General features: G+C 58.4%; 6 protein-coding genes across 9 annotated transcripts; 4 read left to right on the plus strand and 2 right to left on the minus strand.

Annotated features, from left to right (window-relative positions):
• Positions 1-217: 217 nt before the first annotated feature.
• On the minus strand, positions 218-881 carry LOC117642209 (cold and drought-regulated protein CORA-like). The gene is made up of 2 exons (XM_034380152.1): positions 705-881; positions 218-597 (listed from the first exon to the last, which is right to left on the minus strand). Exons 1-2 carry the CDS (start codon positions 864-866, stop codon positions 391-393), a joined length of 369 nt encoding a protein of 122 aa, XP_034236043.1. The 5' UTR covers positions 867-881; the 3' UTR covers positions 218-390.
• Positions 882-1,311: 430 nt separating this feature from the next.
• LOC117642552 (ctenidin-3-like) lies at positions 1,312-2,247 on the plus strand. Its single transcript, XM_034380826.1, has 2 exons — positions 1,312-1,546; positions 1,625-2,247. Exons 1-2 carry the CDS (start codon positions 1,529-1,531, stop codon positions 1,889-1,891), a joined length of 285 nt encoding a protein of 94 aa, XP_034236717.1. The 5' UTR covers positions 1,312-1,528; the 3' UTR covers positions 1,892-2,247.
• Positions 2,248-3,107: 860 nt separating this feature from the next.
• Positions 3,108-4,301, plus strand: LOC117642545 (uncharacterized histidine-rich protein DDB_G0274557-like). The gene is made up of 2 exons (XM_034380813.1): positions 3,108-3,268; positions 3,656-4,301. The coding sequence occupies exons 1-2, from the start codon at positions 3,254-3,256 to the stop codon at positions 4,271-4,273; spliced, it is 633 nt and encodes a 210-aa protein (XP_034236704.1). The 5' UTR covers positions 3,108-3,253; the 3' UTR covers positions 4,274-4,301.
• A 79-nt stretch (positions 4,302-4,380) lies between these two features.
• Positions 4,381-8,687, plus strand: LOC117642989 (glycine-rich cell wall structural protein-like). The gene is made up of 4 exons (XM_034381626.1): positions 4,381-5,096; positions 5,212-5,505; positions 7,493-7,585; positions 7,972-8,687. Exons 1-4 carry the CDS (start codon positions 5,079-5,081, stop codon positions 8,557-8,559), a joined length of 993 nt encoding a protein of 330 aa, XP_034237517.1. The 5' UTR covers positions 4,381-5,078; the 3' UTR covers positions 8,560-8,687.
• A 3,980-nt stretch (positions 8,688-12,667) lies between these two features.
• LOC117642203 (holotricin-3-like) lies at positions 12,668-13,358 on the plus strand. Its single transcript, XM_034380145.1, has 2 exons — positions 12,668-12,769; positions 12,848-13,358. Exons 1-2 carry the CDS (start codon positions 12,755-12,757, stop codon positions 13,097-13,099), a joined length of 267 nt encoding a protein of 88 aa, XP_034236036.1. The 5' UTR covers positions 12,668-12,754; the 3' UTR covers positions 13,100-13,358.
• A 158-nt stretch (positions 13,359-13,516) lies between these two features.
• On the minus strand, positions 13,517-14,884 carry LOC117642201 (keratin-associated protein 19-2-like). 4 transcript variants are annotated; one of them, XM_034380141.1, is made up of 2 exons: positions 14,756-14,884; positions 13,517-14,209 (listed from the first exon to the last, which is right to left on the minus strand). In XM_034380141.1, the coding sequence occupies exons 1-2, from the start codon at positions 14,780-14,782 to the stop codon at positions 13,697-13,699; spliced, it is 540 nt and encodes a 179-aa protein (XP_034236032.1). In that variant the 5' UTR covers positions 14,783-14,884; the 3' UTR covers positions 13,517-13,696. The 4 variants fall into 4 exon arrangements, with proteins under 4 accessions (XP_034236032.1, XP_034236033.1, XP_034236034.1 ...); XM_034380142.1 differs by having other exon boundaries at positions 13,517-14,206; positions 14,756-14,820; XM_034380143.1 differs by having other exon boundaries at positions 14,768-14,816.
• Positions 14,885-19,575: the final 4,691 nt, after the last annotated feature.

The following is a 19,575-nucleotide window of genomic DNA, read 5'->3' on the forward strand; positions in this document are numbered from 1 at the left end:
TATTGTTAGGCGGTGGCGGTGCTCGTGCCATTCTTATTTCTCTTCGCGTTGATCAAAGTTTTGTGTGTCATTTACTTCTGTCATTGTAAATTTTTCCATTTAGGTTTTCATAAATATAAAACAGAAGCAGTGTTTCTATTCATTCAAAAAATATATATTCTTAAATCGTACAGTCATAATAATTGATATCCAACAATGAACACCATGGTAACTAAAATGGCGATTAAAACTAATGACTATTCCTATGAATTAAATCGAATTGACAGGTACGCGTTTGGTAACCGGGACTCCGTGACTTGCTGGCAGGCTTCGGCGTCGTCGCCATGTCCGCGGTGGCCTCCTAAATGCTGACGCCGCCGTGGTCATGACCACGGTCCCCGAGGAGACTCCTTAACCGTGGTAGCCGTGGCCGCCGTGGTGGCCGCCGTGGTGGCCTCCGTGGCTGCCCCCGTGGTGGTTGTTGTGTCCACCGTGGTGGTTGTTGTAGCCGCCATGGTGGCCACCATGATGGTTGTTGTGGCCGCCGTGGTGGTTGTTGTAGCCTCCGTGGTGCTGGGCGACCGCGACGGCGACCATCATCGCCACCAAGAACAGGGCCTGCAACACGAGGACAGAGAGCACTTGGTGACGCGTTTCCTCCGGCAGGCCTGGGACACTGCTTTTCGTCGGCGACGCGACGCCGGTGGCTGGACCAGGACACTCACCAGGAGGAGCTTCATGTTGAGGTAGGCTGCTGGCTGGTGCTGCGTGCTGTGCGAGGAGAGTGCTGTTATCGTGTGATACCGTGCTGGTCCGCGGATCGGCTTATATCGGCCCGCGCCGCGCCGCGTCGCCGCAAACAGGTACCGCCACCACTGCCCCGCCATTGGACCCGCCGCGGACTTCGCGGGACCCGCGCTTGCACAGTGACGCACTCAGCCCCTCCCCATTTTTCCCTCCTCGCGCTCGTAAACTGTTTCAAATAGTTCTTCGATTCGCGCTCCTCCGCGCAGCGCGCGTCGGCGTCGCGGGGGATTCCAAAACAAACAATTAAAGCGGCACGCACGACGCAACGCGCGTCGCGGCCACGCATCAGGGCTGCTGCACGACGGGCACGTCACCACCCACGCCGAGCACAGTGGGCCAGAAGACCGGTGGATGCGACCTAAACTCTAGATGCGTTTTGAGCTCCACAGTCGCTAAATGGAACCCAAACAAACCGTGTGACCCCACCAATGGATTGCTCTCCAAACGAGGTCCGTTGGTGGGGTCACACGTCCTGTTCAAGTCCTGTTTAGCCACTCTGGAGCTCAAAACGCATCCAGAGTTTTGACCGCCTCCGCCGGTCTTCTGGCCCACTGTGCGATAGCACGTACACCGTTGGACCCCTCCCACCTCTAAATCCGCTCTGGACAATCACCCTAGCGGCTTAACGACTTGCTTGCTGTCGGTTATCGCTGGGGTGGCCGGGGCCGCTCGTAAGGCGGCCGCCGCGTATATATTGGTCTAGGATTCTTCAGGTTAGCACTGCATCACCTGCTTCTTCACCATGAAGACCTACGTGACGGTGAGGCTCTTTCCCATTGCTGCTTGCGTCTTTCCCGAGCGGCGTGTTGATTGCTGAGTGCTGGTCCACCCCCTGCAGGTTCTCGTCGTCCTTGTGGTGCTCGCCGTCGCGGCGGCCGACCCCCAGAGACGCTACGGCGGTGGAGGTTACGGTGGCGGTGGCTACGGCGGCGGTGGCTACGGCGGTGGACATGGCGGACCGGGCGGCTTCGGAGGACACGGTGGAGGCTACAACGGTGGCGGCTTCGGTGGACACGGCGGACAAGGCGGCTACAACGGCGGCGGTTTCGGCGGGCACGGTGGACACCACGGTGGTCACCATGGAGGCGGCGGCTGGGGCTACTGAGGAGCATCGACGCCAACAAGGTGCCGTGCAGCCAATGCCGCTGAACCTGTGTTAATGGCGGTAAAAAAGGAAAATATTTAATATCGGCACTGAGGGCCTTAGGGCCTCAAGGCCATATTTCGGACCACACGCTGTGCGGTGTCTGATCAAAAATAAAATCGGAAACAGTTTAATTTGTTTACAATTTCTTAATGGCACTAGTGCTTGTACAGTCGCTACACTCGGAGCACGATAGCCAACAATTTAGAGTTCGTTTTCTTTCCTCTTTTTCTGTAGCAATTATCGGACATATCGATCACTGCTGACGTCATCACACGTGTCTCCGCGGTCTGCTCAGTTTGCTGGAACACGTGACACGGCACGAACACCGCACAGTGGGCCAGAAGACCGGTTGAGGTGGCCAAAACTCTCGACACATTTTGAGCCTAATGGGACTCAAACCTAACGTGTGACCCCACCAACGTATTGAACTGTAAATGTCTTACGGTGGAAGGCTGCACCAACATATTATGGTGGGGATTTTCTCCGTAATACCAACAAAATTCGTCGAAATATCTATAAGATACAGTGAATTCTCAATGGTATGTTACGAGGTCAGCTGCACCACCATAATATGGAACATTTTCACCATAATATGGAGAATCTTCACTGTAGAACATTTAGAGTGTGCTCTCCGAACGATGACGAGGAATGTATGGGGTCACACTTATGGTTTGAGTCCCATTCAGCGACTCTAGAGCTCATAACGCGTCTAGGATTTTGGCCACCTCCACCGGTCTTCTGGCCCACTGTGCAGCGCGAGCCTTCGACAGCGCTTGTAGTGTCGTAACGCAGCTGCGGTTTCAACCTCATGACTCATCAACGCGGGGATTCTCGCGCACGCACGAAGCAGTCGCCAGGTTAACAACGAGGCGATCCAATTTCGTTTTCCCCGCGCGGCGGCGTCGACGGCGTGGCTGGGGAATTTGCCGTACTTGTGGAGGGGGCGGGTGAACGGCACGGGGCGACGGGGCGGCGTACCCGGCTTGCCGGCGGCTTGCCGGCCGGCCCCCGCGTCATGATCCGGTCCTAGTCCGGCAACTCGGGACGCCCCGCCCCACCGCGCCCCGCCCCGCCGCTCCGCGACGCATCCCCGTGCACGGCGTCGAGCTCTGTCGCACTCAAGGCCGCGCAAAGGGGGCAGCCCGGCCCCGGCCCGGCCCCGCACGCGTCCCTGGACTGGCTCAATAAAAGCAGACTCCTCCAGCCTTGGAGCATCACAATCCAGCGAGCGCTCCCAGCGGACATACGCCAGCAGCAGCCCCCAGCGGACCGACCGTCCCAGCCTTGAACGCGGCACCGCAGCGGCGTCGCCCTCCAGCCATGAAGCTTGTCCTGGTGAGTTCGACGCCGGTGTGCCCCGGAGTTCTTTCGATAGTTTGACAGCCGCAGCCGATTTGATGTGTGATATGTTGTGGGCATCCACGCTTTGGACCCATAAAATGCCAATGCGTTTACACTATACTTCGAATGTTTAAAATTTGTATGGCGGCCTGCAGAATAATTTGAAACTTAAATATCAGTGGCAATATTCTCGACATCCTATCGTGGTCTTTCTACAAAAATGAAAGAGTTCGTGCGAAGTTTCTCGCGGTGTATTATTCGAATTCACTGGCCGCGGCGCTGTTCTTCGCCCTTACCAACGGGACGCGGCTGGGTCGGGATGCGGCGACGGTGTGCAGCCGGTTTTGCAACGGTGCTAATCTTTTCCTTCTTGGTTTGCAGGTCTTTGCACTTGCGATGGTCGGCGTGGCCATGGCCGTCCCCTTCGGCGGCTACGGCAGCTACGGCCATGACCATGATGAGCACGAGCGGATCGACCACCATGAGGACCACCACGATGACCACCACGACGACCACCACGAAAAGAGCGACCATGAGGACGACTACCACCACCACCACGGCGACTACAACAAGAAGCCCCACCACCACGAGGAGCACGAATACAAGCCGCCCCACCACGAGGAGCATGAGTACAAGCCTCATCACCACGAAGAGCACGAGTACAAGCCGCCCCACCACGAGGAGCATGAGTACAAGCCACCCCACTACGAGGAGGAGCACGAGTACCCCAAGCCTCCCCACCATGAGTACCCCAAGCCTCCTCATCATGAGTACCCCAAGCCTCCCAGCCACGAGTACCCCAAGCCCCCCAGCCACGAGTACCCCAAGCCCCCCAGCCATGAGTACCCCAAGCCCCCCAGCCACGAGTACCCCAAGCCCCCCAGCCATGAGTACCCCAAGCCTCCCCATCACGAGTACCCCAAGCCCCCCAGCCACGAGTACCCCAAGCCACCCCAGTATGGAGGCTACCACCACGGAGGCGGCAGCTACCACGGCTGAAGATGACCTGTCCGGCTGCTACCTGTCACTGCCACTCACCTCAACGCTAGGAACCATCGACTATAGAATTAGGTAATTTATTTCAGACAATAAAGTGATTTAATTCTAGATACTGTCTCATGTCCTCATTGTTTCCCTTATAAAAAAGGATTCTTACGATGACAAAGGTCACTAAAGACCACTAGTAAAATTTAAAAGCATGAAGCAGTAAAGGGGAAAAGGGGGAAGGGGGCGTCACTACAGATAGCTGTGACTTTGGAGAGTCTTTACTACTACACGATACTCCCCTTTTAAAGAATTTTCATTCTGTTTCTGAAAGGCCAAACATAAAAAAAAACTCTCGCAAGAGTCAAACAGCAAAATTGAAACATTCAAAAAGTGCAGTGGCTCCTTTCTGTGTGCCGTCAGCAAGTCCAACGCGGAAAGGTTTGCACCTATGATTATCACCCGCAGTGCAGAAGGCATGATGTTTGTCTGGGCCGCGTTTGTCGTGCCCTTCGAAAAAACCGCGATGACTCAAAAACCCAACACGCCCAGTTAATGCAAAACAAAGCAGTGGACAAAAAAGGGAAACAGACGCAGTTCCGTATCTGAGGTGTACACAACCTAGAATCGTAATTCAAACGGCCCGCCGGCGTTTCAGAGACCATCTAAAAACATAAAGGTCACAACAGGGCGCTCGGTGGCCGGCGGCTTTTTGGTCACCGGAGCCGACTCATCCAGTATATAAGGTCGGCCTCTTTCCGCAGTCCAGCCACAACACTCCGGGCCTCCATCCAACGCGCCCCACGAGCACCCACTCACCATGATCAAGTACACCCTCGTGAGTACCGACCGCGGAGTACAGTCTGCTTCAAAACTGGCCGGTTTATTTCAGCGCCGTGTGCACTGGTCCTGCTGTTGTACAGTCTTCATCAAAAATGTCTCTCTCCGCACAGGTATTGCTTTTGGTGGCAATGGCTGCAGTCTCCGCGCTGCCCACTGCTGGCCACCACGGACACCATGGCCATGGTGGGTTCGGCGGCCACGGCGGCTACGGCGGCCACGGTGGCTACGACGGCGGCTACGGCGGCTACGGCCACCATGGCCATCATCATCACCACCACTACCCTGAGCATGGTTACGGCAGCTACGGTGGCTACGGTGGCGGCTATGGCAACTACGGCGGTGGCTACGGCAACTATGGCGGCTACGGCGGCTACGGTGGCTATGGCGACTACGACAGCTTTTTCTGAGACAAACTTACCACCTAATAGTTGTATTTACTTATGACTCCTCTAGAACACAACGAGGTTGTTTGACGTGCGTTTACTGATCGTTTTGTAAAATATATTTATTTATTTATTCATTCATTTGGTTTTGGTTATCCTGCAGCCTACTGTCCGTACATTCCTTGAGTATTTTTCTTCGATTAGATTGTGCGGGCAAATGTCGCTCGAAAACTGCGTGCAAACGAAACAGTCAAAAGTAATGGCCTTGCTCCACTTTCACACACAAAAACTCCTTCTTTCACTTTTTGTACTTTTATTTCTTATTACTGAAAGTTTTTTTAAACAGAATTCATACATTCTAATTAATAAATAATCGTTCCTAAGCTACAGTAAAAGTTACATGTGATGAATCAGATTTACAGATGAGTACGAAATTCACGAAGCAGTCTTGTTGTTGCCGCTGAGCGCTCGACTTCCCATTGTGCCGCGCGAAAAACAAAGCCAGTTTGCTCAGCTTCTGTGACGCGGGAAAGTCCGGTGCGGGGCCGCGGGCCGCGGCGGCAGAGCCGCGCTGGGGGCGCCGTGCCGGCCGGCGTGGTGGGGGGTCACGCGGTGGCCGTGGCCGGCGTGCCCCACCTGGGGGTCTGGCAGGGGGCGGGGGAGGGCCGCGGAGAGGGCCACCATCACCACCAGGAAGATCTGCAACGGAAGAGGAGACAATTGAGTACCGATTTTGAATTTCGCGCGCAACTGGTGCCGCCACTCCGCCTCGCTGATAACGCGGCCACGTGTCCCTGAGCACGGCGATGGCCGCGCCGCGACCTTGGCATTATCACTGACCCCACGACGCGGCGGAATCAATCACAATTTGTTTTTCGCTCCGCGGGGGCAAATTCACAGTTCACACTTCGGTTTCGTCCTGCGCGAGGCCGGCGTCGTTCACCTGGCGTCCTTACTTACCGCCAGGAGGGTCTTGGTGACGACGGACATGGTGCTGCAGGGAGCCGTGAGCAGCAGCCGGTCGAGTCTGGAGTGCGTCTGGCGCGATGCCTGCCCACCGGGTCTGTTATAGCGACGCCGGCGTGCGTCACGGGGAACAGGACGGGGCCGGGCCGGCCGCGGGCCCGCGGTCTCGTGCCGCACCGCACGTGTGGGATCAGGCCAGGCCCAGCGGCCAGGAACCCCCGCGCCGTGCCGCGCCGCGACGCGCCGCGACGCCGCTGTCTAAAAATACGGTGTGGCACCGCAGAAGCCGCGCTGGAGCCGCGGCTGGAGCGGAGCGGAGCGACAGGTGCTGAATTGGCACCGGTCCGGCCCACTTGCATCGCCGAGCCGCGCTGACGGCACCGCCCGGCGGAGTCAACGACACGCACCGCCCAAATGAAATATAGAGTACAAAAGAGCTGCTGGTCTGATTTTGTTCTCGTTTTAAAATTAAATTAAATTGAACCTCAACAACTGAAATCAGTCGCAGGCAGTGGTACACACTTCGATGATATGTACAATTTTGTACGAGACATCACAGCTTTTTGTGCGCACGAACTTTTCATACAATTTTTGTACGAAAAAACTTGCACAAAGCTCCCCATTTGGTGCAAAGTCTCGTACAAATTTCTACGAAAAGTTCGTGTGCACAAAAAACTGTGATGTCTCGTACAAAATTTGTACAAAAACATTTAGTGTGTACCCTGTGAGCCAAGCCTCTATTTTTGTGAGCAATTTTAACTTCAAACTTTCATGACTGCAATAACCTGGTAAATTCCCGATCGATGTCACAGTAAGAAATTTCTCAGAACCACCCGCACCGTCAACACAGAAAAACCACGCGTCTTTTTCGCGAAAAAGCGTCCCTTGCTGGGCTCTCAAAAAACAGTTCCAATGAAATAAACATTCGGACTATCCCAGTGTCGCGGCAGATACGAGAGTTGTTTTTTCTTTTTTTCGAATGCAGACTCCGCTATCTTTTATTATGATTCGGAACGAGTCGTCCATTCGCGACTGAATATAAGCGAGCCGGCCGAAAGGCACAGCATCAGTCATCTGCAGATCGTCTACGAAGAGAGTCCACGCAAGAAAGCCGAGCACAATGAAGGTCCTCGTGGTGAGTAACGTGGTTGTTTTGGAGGTCTTTTTGTGGAAACTGAACCAGTTGGAGTGCTAAGTGTCTTAAGAGAGATGAATAGGGTTGAATGCGCCAAAAATTCTAGAAAAACAACGAGTGATCGCTGAATTTAGAGAATTCGACGTGACTGATGTTAAAGTGTCGTGGTGAATGAACCCTTTCGATTCGCCTAAATTCGCCATACCATGTTGGCTGTGCGTCTGATACTTTCTCCCCGAGGGGGTAAGGTTTTTGTTGTAATCAGGAGGTAATTCGGGGGTAATCCGGGGTAATCTGGGGTAATCCATAATCCGGCTGACACGAAATTTACCAGTCGTTACCCCCTCGTTTCTCCCAGACTTTCAACGGATTGGTGTTTGTTTCAGTGTTTGATGGTGGCAGTGGCCGTGGCCAGCGCCTACCCTGGCGGCCAGGGCTCCTACGGCGGTGGCTCCCAGCACGGCGGCCTCGGCGTTGGGCAGCACAACGTGGAGCACGGCCACTCCGGATTCGGCCACGGCGGCGAGCACGCCGGACACAGCAGCCACGGCGAGCACAGCGGATTCGGCGGACAGGGCAGCTACGGCCACGTCGGCGAGCACGGTGGCCAGCACTCCGGGAACCTCGGCCACGTCGGCGAACACGGCCACGGCCAGGGCAGCTACGGACACGTCGGCGAGCACGGCAGCCACGGTACCCACGGTAACCTCGGCCACGAGCACGAGCACGGGCACGGCGGCCAGGGTAGTTACGGACACGTCGGCGAGCACGGCGGCCACGGCAGCCACGGCGGCCAGGGCAGCTACGGACACGTCGGCGAGCACGGTGGTCACGGCAGCCACGGCGGCCAGGGTAGCTACGGACACGGCGGCGGCCACGGACACGGCTCCGGCGCCTACGGTCAGCACGGTGGCCAGGGTCACCACGGCGGCGCCGGTGGCTACGGCCACGAAGGTCATCACGGTCACCACTAAGTCAAGCAGCTAGTAAGCAGGCGAGAAAGAAGACTGCCCCTCATTTTCAAACTCATCCTCCTCCCTCTCTCTGTCAGTTGTCGTTCATCGATCAGAATGATTCATCAATAAATTATTTCGCTCACTAATTGGCGTTGTGTTAGCTTGTTTCTGACGGATTCCCATTCCTAATGAAGAACGTGGGGGATTCCGTCGGCCGCAATGCACGATTCGTCACACGAAGAAAGCCATGCACTGCCTAGGCAGGATGAATTTCCGCCAGTTTTCGGGCGGGCGAACTCAAAGGAGGGTGAACCTCAGTCCGACACAGGGCAGTCGCCAAGTCGCGCGGGATGGAATAACACATTTGTTTATCGCGCTCTGTGCAAACTGCGGCCTCGTTCTGTTTACCCACTGACTCGCGCGTCGCCGCATCGCGCAGCCCGGGGCCGGCGGGGCCGCCAAGCCGCGCCAAGGCGGGCCGATTCAAAGATTCAAATCGCACCGCTTCCTCCTTTCCTCGCGAAAATGGTCGAGTGGTGGGGGGCGCGGCGGAGAGGCCGGGGATCGGGATCGGCACCGGCCGCGGAGGCTGCGCGCGCGGGGGGGGCGGCGGGCGCGGCGGCGGGGCGGGGGGCGGGGCGGGGCGGGGCGGGGGGGGCGGGGCGGGCGCGGCGGGGCGTGCGGCGGGGCGCCGTCCTCCTGCGTCACGACGCCGTGGAGGGGGCCAGGGAGGCGACCGCTGCAACGGCACCGACGTCACTGGCGTGTTTTGGCACTGGACGCCTTTCCTCGCGGTGACGCAGTGACGTCACCGCGCACCCTTGCAGCTCTGCAGTCTTCCAGTCTTGCACATGCAGCCCGGCGTCCTTAGAACACTTTTGGCCCCGGACTCGCGGGGGCTGCAGTGCATATAAGCCGCTGTATCCAGCCGACGGTACACACACCGCAGCAGCCTGCCCGCACAGCACCACCGCTACTTTGAACGAGCCCAAGCAGTCTCCTATCATGTTGGTGAGTGCCAAATTTCGTGTTTAATACGTCCGCGGTTTGGTTGCTTGAAAGGTGACCATCACGTAGGAGTTGGGCTTCTTTGCTGAACACGTATGTCACTGCTTCCGCAGGTGGCACCGCTCCTCCTCGTGCTCACGGTGGCCGTGTTCCTGGACCCCACCGTCGCGGCCACGGTGGCGTGGGGCCACAGCGGGCCGCAGGGCGGCGCGGGCGGCTACACGGCGAACCGGCAGGGCCCCGAGGCGGGCGTGGCGGGGCCCCTCATCCTGGGCCTGGGCCCCCACGGCGGTCCCATTCGCGGCCCCAACGACGCCGGCGGACACCACCGCGTCTACCGGGAGGCCCAGCACTTCTACACGTCCCGGCCACGGCCCTGCCAGGGCCACTTCCACAGCCAGCAGCAGCTCGACAACTGCCTGCAGCACCGCCCCCACCCCCACGACAACAGTCGCCCCCACCACTAGTGTCTCTCTTCTAGCTATAGGTGTTTTTAGTGATAATAAATTGTTCCTGTTTTCCTACTTTGGGCTGTTACTGATTTGCCTCATCCCCGGGCGTTACCGTTCGTGGTTCAGCCCACAGTGGGCCGGAGGTGGTCAATATTCTAGACGCTTTATGAGCTTTATGAGCTTTAGGGTCAGGGCGGGGAAGAACTGGACAGGGGAAGAACTGGACACCCCACAGTTTACCTCAAATACCGTATGCACAGGCTTAACAACTTTCATGTAATGAACCACTGATGCCACGGAACAACTTTTGATAGTTGTTATGACTGTGCATACAGTATTTGAAGTTGAATATGGGGTGTCCAGTTCTTCCCCTGTCCAGTTCTTCCCCGCCCTGACCCTATGGCCCTCCAATGGATCCCTCGTTCGGAGAGCAATCCATTGGTGGGGGTCACACGTTCAGTTCAGGTCCCATGGAGCGACTCTGGAGTTAAAAACTCGTATAGAATTTTGGCCGCCTCCACCGGTCTTCTGGCCCACTGTGCAGCAAGTTCACGTTCCCAGAGTTTCCTTCCCGCGCGTCGTGCGCCGGGAGGGTCGGCAGCCCAGCCGGCACCGGAACCGTGCATTACGGGCGGCGGCGAGCCACTGGAAAGGGGCGTCGACCTTTCGTGCTGCTAATGGCCGCGTTGAGTCACACCCACACTGCCGCACGTCGCACACAGACACAGAGGCAGAAGCACGCCGGAAATCGCGGTGCGCACCGCCATTGCCGAGACAAACCCATGACACACTGCGTCCAACCGAGTCTTGTCTACTTTACGCGGTGTTTGCTGTCCGTCCCGGGGGCCGTTCCACGCAGTTCCACGCAGTTCCACCACAGGCGTCAACACGGCGGCCGTCTCGGCCCGGCCCAGCATGACGTCACGGCCACTGACCTGCCGCTCTGCCAAGCACCACCGCACAGTGGGCCAGAAGACCGGTGGAGGTGGCCAAAATTCGAAACGCGTTTTGAGCTCCAGAGTCGTTTAATGGGACTCGAACCGAACGTGTGACCCCACCAATGGATTCCTCGTTCGAAGAGCAATCCATTGGTGGGGTCACACGTTCGGTTCGAGTCCTATTTAGCGACTCTGGAGCTCAAAACGCGTCTAGAATTTTGGCCGCTCCGCCGGTCTCCTGGCCCACTGTGCACCGCCAGGCTGGCGAATCGGGCAAGACCAGAGTACGCAGCGCGGCAGCAGAGGCAGGTACGCCGAGGCTCGTGATTGATGAATCAAAATTGATGTTGATGCAGAGCGGTCGCCGCCCCTGACAAACTGCTGCCAGAGCGAATCTCACATGCTCGCTCTGTCTCTCTCGCACCCCGCCGGCATTTCCCACGAGTGCGAGAGAGAGCGAAGTCAGAGCGCGGCGAGCGGACAACGCCACCCACGCCCGCGTTCAAGTCGAATCATTTTCTTTGCCGTTCCGCGCCAAACCGAGCCCGCCAGCCCGCAGGGCGCCAGGCGCCTTGCCTGCCGCTTTCCACGACGGCCTGGCCGACCTGGTTGCATCCGATCAGCAGGCTTATTCCGAGAGGACGCTCTCTCTCTCTCTCTCTCTCTCTCTCTCTCTCTCTCTCTGAGCAACGCGTATGTGTGTGAGAGAGACAGACGGGCGGGGCATTCCGCTCGGAACCACCATGCTGCGCGATGCTGCGCGATGCAGCGCCGAGCGCGAGTGCATTTCGCCCGTCCGCCGTGGAGGACCAGGTCGACCGGGAGGCCGGGGGGGCCGGGGGTGTGGGCAGCACAGCACGGCGCAGGTCAGCAGGTTTCGCATGGGACGCGTCGCCACTCTTTTATGGCGCCTCTTTCTTGTTTCGGCCTCGTTAGACCCCGCGTCGTCGTCTCCTACTAGTCGGCGGCTTTCTTTCACCGTTCTTCGCGCCGATCGCGAATTCGCGACCAAACGTCGGTCAGCGTCGCCAAAACTGGCTGCAGGCTCCGGACATGTTTTCATCGTTCTGTCTCTCTCGCACCCTGACGGACGTTCCGTGAGTGCTAGAGAGAGAGAGAGGGAGGGGGGGGGAGAGGGGGGCGGTCTACCTCGGTAGCAGTCTTCAGGGCCTCGCGGAAGGAAAGAGCACGTCGTCGTCGTGACAACCACCCGCGTCCGAGCGGGGCGCGCAGCGTCGTGCAGTACACGAAGGCGATGAGGAACAGAGTGGGCGTCGCGGCCTGTCTTGTTAGCGGCGATCGGATTTAGGGTTAGTGCCGTCGCCTGCGGGGGAGGAGAGGGGAAGGGAGAGAGGGGAGGGGGAGGGGAGGGGAAAGGGTAGGAGAGGGGAGGGGAGGGGAAAGGGTAGGAGAGGGGAGGGGAGGGGAAAGGGTAGGAGAGGGGAGGGGAGGGGAAGAGGGGCACAAGGAAGCGAACCCGCGAGGCACGCCGCCGCTGCGCCGCGGAAAGAGGCAAGAGAGGAGAAAGGAGAGGGAAAGGGGGCGAAAACGGCGAGGCAAGGCAGAAGCCGAGCGGGAGGCAGACTCCAAACAGCGTGTCGCCGCCCTGTCTCTCTCGCACCTTCCCCGCACCCCCGCATGAGTGTGAGAGAGACAGGGCGCCGAGAGGGTGTTCGGAGTGGCCGTGCAGAGGCAGCCCGCGGCGCCCGGCGCCCCTTATAAGCCGCCGTCCTGGAAGTCGCCGGCCAGACTCCGTCCGGACCTGCAGCACGCCGTCCTGTCGCCGCCGCCGTGGTCATACACACCCCGATCAACATGAAGTACCTCCTGGTGAGTGCCCCTGCGCGCGGCGAGCGCGGTGACGTCATGGGGTGTGGCTTGGAAGCTAAGGCTGGATGCATTTTGCAGGTTTGCCTCGCGTTCCTGGCGGTCATCGCCGTGGTCCTGGCACGGCCGGGTCCAGCCCCCGGTGGCTACGGAGGCTACGGAGGCGGCCAGCACGGCGGCAGCCACCACGGCAGCAGCCACGGTAGCCACGGCGGCAGTCACCACGGAGGCAGCCACCACGGAGGAAGCCACCACAGCTACGGACACCAAAGCCACCACGGAAGCCATCACGGCGGCCACCAGAACTACGGACACCACAAGCACCACGGCTAAGAGGACTTCCTCCTGCGGAATGGACTGGATGGACTCCATGACGGGCACCTCGAGGACCGGGATGTCAGCCTCCTCGGTGTAGCTCCTCCACGTGAACCAGAGTACCTGCAGTGCAACGTGAGTGCCTGAGTGTACCTCCCCACAGCGCACCGCGAAGTCGGCGACGAATCGAACAAACTATCTTGTTGCTCAATCAAGTACGCTGCTTTGTTTTCAAACGACGTGCCAATTAAAAGACTGAATTGTTTTCTTGTTTTTACGATGTGTGTTGTGGTTGTTTTTTTTTTCGCTGTGTCCCTTGCGATAGTGAAACCCTTCTTTTTATGAATTGCTCAGAAAACGAGCTGAGAGCTGATGTACTTGTACTGGATGCATCTGCCTAGCGATGTGGAGTGAGGAGCAAGGAACAAAAACCAGTTTTGGACAGGAAAGGAAGAAAATTTATTTCACGTCTTGTGACAGTCAAATCAAAGTTAATCATCTCTCGATCTCGGAGCCACGTCGACTCAAGCGTCACAAAACGCAGAACGTTGTCCTGGGCGCGGTGAGCATACTCGGGTTCAAAGTAGGGGATGGTAGTTGAGTCTGTGACTGGTCCTAGTACCAGCCGCCCCAGCCTCCCCAACCACGGCGGTAACCGCCCCAGCCGCCGCCGTAGCCATAGCCGCCCCAGCCGCCGTAGCCGCCCCAGCCGCCACCGTAGCCGCGTCCTCCCCAGCCGTAGCCGCGGCCGTAGCCGCCCCAGCCGCCGTAGCCGCCGCCGTAGCCGCCCCAACCGCCGTAGCCACGTCCCCAGCCGCCGCCGTAGCCGTGGTGGCGGTAGCGGCTCTCAGACCCGCCCAGCAGCTCGCCCTCGCCCTCGGAGGCCACGGCGGAGAGGCCAGCGCCGGGAGCCTCCTCCGCGGTGACGACGGTGTCCTGGACGGAGGGCTCGGCGTCCGACGAGGCCACGACGTCGGCGACCTGCTGCTGCTGATCGCCGGAGACCTGTCCGTTGGGGGTGGCCTGGGTGGTGATGGGGATGTCGAAGGAGACGGGGGGCCCGGGGAAGGCGGGGCCCGCGGTCGCCGCGGACACCATGGCGGCGAGCGCTATCAGCGCCATCATCATCTGCGTGGACAGAAGCGGAAGCGTCATGTGTCGGGCCCGAAACGGCACACGATCTTGTGTGGTCTAGCCTCTAATGGCAATGGTAGTCAGGCGGGCGACGCGACACTCGGGTGCAGGTTGGGCTGCCTACCCTCCAGGCGCGCGCCAAAGTTGTTCACTCATGCATGCAGCAGTTGATTCAGCCAAAGTTGGTGGATCGGCGAGCATTTACTGTGTGGATCCATGTAGAGTGAAACAGTCCCGAAGATGCCTCAGAAACCGCATCTTACAAAGGGTTCGAACCTTTTTCATGACGAACAGGGGGCGGTTATCACTCACATCACGGTCCTCGTTCACCATCTCTGACTGAACCAACTAGCACTTGTCAAGTTTACCAATTCGTCGGCCTTTTCGGCATTCAAAGAAGAAGAATCACACGAAAAAAATTGCAATCACGAAAATTGCACTTAAAATAGTTCACACCGGCTTTCTTCTATTTTAAGTACGAAAGCTAGCCGTCCAAAAAACCGACAAAGCGTTGAGAAAGGCCTGCCTGTTGCCCCTTACCTCCGAGCTCACCGTGAACTTGGCCATGGCGAGTGCGCTGTTCCCGAGTCGGTGGTGCTGGATCCTCTGCCGTCCAGAAAGCTCCCCCTGGCCTTTATACGTGGCCGGGCTTGGGGCCCGCAGCGTCCTGGAGCGACGCCCTCAGCCCCTGCCTCCCCGCCGCCACGCCCCGCCCCGCCCCGGCTTCAGTTGAGCGTCGGTTTTGTTTATTTTCGCATTCTTGGGCCTCTCTTTCCGCCACCGTCTGGAAGCCCGCGCCGCTGCAGGCAGTAAATGGAAGGAAGAACAAAGAGGAATATGGATTGGAGACCGATGAGGATGAGGTGCTGGCCGAGGTGCTCGCCGAGGGGCCTGCAGAGCCCAACCCACGCAGGGAGAGTGGTCCCCCGGTCGGGTGGGTTCGCAGGGTGGGTTCAAGGCCCGGCGGCCTCGGTGACAATCAAGACCGCATCCCTCCGACACCTCCTCGGAAAACGGCTATCACCCCCGAGCGCAGAGACAAGTGGGTACCTTAATGCGCACCACAGACAAACGGCTACCTTTTTGATACTTGCAGAACGGCTGTCATGACATGACTCTCGGGAGAGGTTAGGGTTGGCCAGGTTTGTAGACTTTTCTCGATTACACCCATAGCAGGCGATATGTACCAACCTGCTATGACATTCTTTTGACATGTTTTGGATCGACTCAAACCTGACGAGGCTCAGGCTCAGGCTCAACTAGTTTAAAGTAAAAGCAAAACCAGAGTCGTGAGGGAGCGCACTGTGAAATTGGCGTTCTCGGACGAATGACGTGCGTTGTGACTTTGAACTCGTCAGCGTCAGATCCGGTGCGTTGCCTTCCATCCTCGCTTCCCTCTTTCTGGACTAACTTGCCCAGATCATTGAATAATGCATTACAAGGAAAGGGGACCGTCCTTAATGGCTGTTGGGCCTAACCGAAGTCCAAGGCTAATGAGACTCGGCTGCACACGCACACACATACACACACGCAGAAGCGGGCAGGGCACACGCATGCACTCACACACTCTCAAGAGGCGAGCCCCCATGTCCCACTGGGCAGGACAGGGCAGGCCAGGCAGGCCAGAGTCAACTGTTCGTCCAAAAAGCCGGCGAAGGACCGCCAGGAAGCAGGAAACGTCCTCCCGGGCGATGCAGAAGATCGGTTTATCGCTCTGTCTCTCTCGCACCCTTACGGAGGGCCCCGTGAGTGCGACAGAGACAGAGCGACGAAACGACTCTTCTGCATCGCTCGGCTGGCCGCTTATTAGTGAGACCTTAGCCTGCCAATCCTTGGAGCGCGACCGTCTGACAGCGGCGCCGATGACGTGGAGGCTGCCCCCACAGGGTTTTCCCTGCATTGATGAGATTTTCACACACACACACACACACACACACACACACACACACACACACACACACACTACAGTGCGGCCGCTCCCGGCGAGCAGAATGTCTTCCACAAATAAAAGCACTGAAAGTGCGCGCCTGCGGAGTACTACGTAGTTTCGATTTCGTTTTATGGCGTCGTTGTGGTACTCCCCGCGTGTGATGGACCCTGCCAAGGTGAAGGAACTGCACAGCACAAGGGTCCATCCCTAAACGTCGTCATTTTCGCCAATTATTTTTCACAATATGAAGGTCCGGGAGTGCCGCTACCGCGAACCGCAGTCTTTGGTGAAATGTTGAGACGTCGGATCGTCTTTCAGGAAACAAATCCCATTCCTCGGGACTGGTGATCATTTTCTGAGCTGGTTGGTCCTTCTCGCGGAACTCGAGAGCTGCAGGCCTCTTTTTTGCGTGGCTGTACGCTGCTGGTCAGTTCGGCTGCCTACCTCGAGGGCGTAATGCGTACGTTAGGTCAGTGCCGCCGCCCGGAGCATCGCTCGCTGGCTCGCTGCTTGCGGATCCGGCCCGGAGCCCCCTGGGGGGCAAAGGCCTCATCAGGACTCGTAAAAAGCGTGGCTGCAAGGTGACCGATTAGCCAAGCTAATGCACATTTCTGCTCGATTAAGTACTGTCAGGCAACCAGTCGTTGGTGTGGATTTGCTAGAATTTTTATGCATCGTGACCACTTGTGTCTCTGCACTGTACTGACTTTTGTTGCGCAGCTTCATTTCGGAACTCGGCCCGCCGTTTTGGCGGGTTCTGTGTGTTGTGGACGACGCCACGGACTCCTTGTGCGTCATCGGCGTCGTCTTGAGGCCACCGCGTGTATGATGGGCTGCCTGTCCTCCCGGCGCCGCGCCGTCTTGAGGCCACCGGGTGTACGATGGGATGCCTGTCCTCCGGGCGCCGCGCCGCCGCGCCGCCCGATGGGTGGCCGGGCTTCCAGGCGCGGCCCGAGTGCGCAGCGATACCCCGCGTCGCGGTGGCAATACGCGTCGCTGGCAGGGGCACTCCTCGCGGCGCTACCAGGTGTGTGTCGCTACCCCGTGTCGCTCGCAGGCGCTGCCTCGCGCTACCAGGTGTGTGTCGATACCCCGCGTCGCTGGCCGGGGCGGTACTTACCTCTCGCTGCCCGGTGTGTGTCGATACACCGCGTCGCTAGCAGGGGTGGTACTTACCTGCCGCTGATGCGTGTGTCGATACCCCGCGCTGAGAGACGACGGGTAGTACTCCGCGCACGGCGACTCGGCGCAGAGACGCCCAGCCATTGCCGAGCGGTTTCCCGGCCAGCAACTCGCGCCCCCCTGTGTGCGCTGCTGACCACAACGGCTGCCCCGACACGACAAAATGGCGCGGCTCACAGTGTAGGTAATCCCCGCTTCCGTCTGTTGACGACCCACCATGTTTGCCCACACGTGCGGCGGCTACACATGTGCAGCCCGTGATTGGACAGCCCACCTGTGCCTCGTCCCATCACTCGGTTAATTAGCATCGGACGTCTCCCCGGGGAAAATTACCTGGATAGAACACGTCAACAAAACGGAAAGTCAGGTGGCGTCAGTCGTCTCGGTTGTGTATCGCGGAGAGTAATTAGACCCATTGCTGCCACTTTGGAAAGACTTCCAGCAGTGTCCAAAGGGCTGCCCGCCAACCTCCTACTGAGCCAATTCGATAGCGAAGCCAAGTTGTGGCATAGCTGAGAGGCCAATGTTGGCACCCCTTTTGACACTGGTGGAGTTTTTGGATACTTTTAAGGCATCAGGTTGAGCCTGGCGAGATACCCGGCGAGGTCTTCACTGAAAAACCAAACGTGGTCTAGACCGCACCACTGGTGTGGTCAAATGGGTGCCATTCTGACCGCATCAGTTGGTGTGGTCTAGACCACGTTTGGCCACGTTTGAAGTGGTCAAAATGGCACCCATTTGACCACACCAGTTGGTGTGGTCTAGGCCACTTTTGGTTTCTCAGTGTTTCCAAATGCAAAGAAGCCCATAAGCAGTGGGGTGACAAATCCCGCGACAAGTGCTGCGACAGTCGTAACGACAAGCGTAACGACGAGCAGGGCGGACGAGTTCTACATGAAAATGCCCTCTGATTGGGATGAGGGGCGTGACAGCGCATCGGTAGCTCACAGAGGCGGCCAGGCGGCGGCACGGCGGGGCGCGTCTCAGCCCCACGTTAGAGAAACAAAACACAACTGCGTTACATCGAAGCGTTTCAGACTGATTCCAGGAGTCGTTGTCGTCGCTCTGGTGGCGTCTTCCACCGGTCCTAGGGAGACAGAGCGAGGAGAACGACTCGGGGCGCTGGTGGTCGCCGACTTGCCCGTTAACGGGGGTCGTCGCGGTAACAGGCCGCGAAGGGCCCCACAGTTACCCGCTTCTGCCCACGGCGCGGCGCGCTGCCATGGCGTCGCCCAGCCAACCGACCGTGGAGGACGGCCGGCCCAAAAATACCGCGGGGGCTGAGAACACCGCGAAGACGGTGCGGCCACGCGGACGCGCTGCTTCAGGGAGGCGCGCGTCGGGCGCGGCGCTGCACAGTGGGCCAGAAGCCGGTGGAGGCGGCCATAACTCTGGACGCGTTTTGAGCTCCAGAGTCACAAAGCAGGACTCGAACCGAAACGTGTGACCCCACCAATGGATTGCTCTCCGGACGAGGAATCCATTGGTGGGGTCACACGTTCGTTTCGAAGCCTGTTTAGCGACTCTGGAGCTCAAAACGCGTCTAGAGTTTTGGCCGCCTCCACCGGCTTCTGGCCCACTGTGCGCTGGAGAAAGCCGAGCAGGCCGTGCAGGCCCCCGGGAAGGAACGCCTCCTCCCTTTCCATGCAAATGGACCGCCATCCTGGCTCATTTTGAGAATCGCTTTCGTCGCTCTGTCTCTCTCGCACCCACACGCGACGGCCCACGAGGGCGAGGGAGACAGAGCAACGACTTTCGGAAGTGGTCCGCGCGCCGCCGATGAGGAGTGTGATGGAGGTGTGAGAACGGAGCCGGCCGTGCCGGGCGCGTGGCGAGCGAGGCACGCCCGTTCCCAGGGCAACCCGCACGATGAAAGTCAAAATGGCGCCCGAAATATTCCGTCCGAGACACTGCACGAAAAACCGCGGCAAAATCGCGACTCAAAATTTACTCTAACAGCGGAAGACGAAGGCGTGGGAGACGCTCCACTCTGGTCCGCTTTTTCATCAAGGATGTGCTGCCTGATGGCGTTCGATGAGGTGTAATTTTATTCTCCAAAAGACCCCCCCCCTCTTTTTTTGCACATGCATCTTGTTGATGTGATGATACGTTTGTTGCTGTGTGTGTGTGTGTGTGTGTGTGTGTGTGTGTATGTATATGTGTGTGTGTGTGTGTGTGTGTGTGTTTGAGAATGCAAATCGAACACACAAGAAAGGGGCGAGCAGCAAAACGGCGCACACTGCGTGGC

This window comes from Thrips palmi, unplaced genomic scaffold, assembly GCF_012932325.1.
Source record: "Thrips palmi isolate BJ-2018 unplaced genomic scaffold, TpBJ-2018v1 HiC_scaffold_16, whole genome shotgun sequence".
Taxonomy (NCBI): domain Eukaryota; kingdom Metazoa; phylum Arthropoda; class Insecta; order Thysanoptera; family Thripidae; genus Thrips; species Thrips palmi.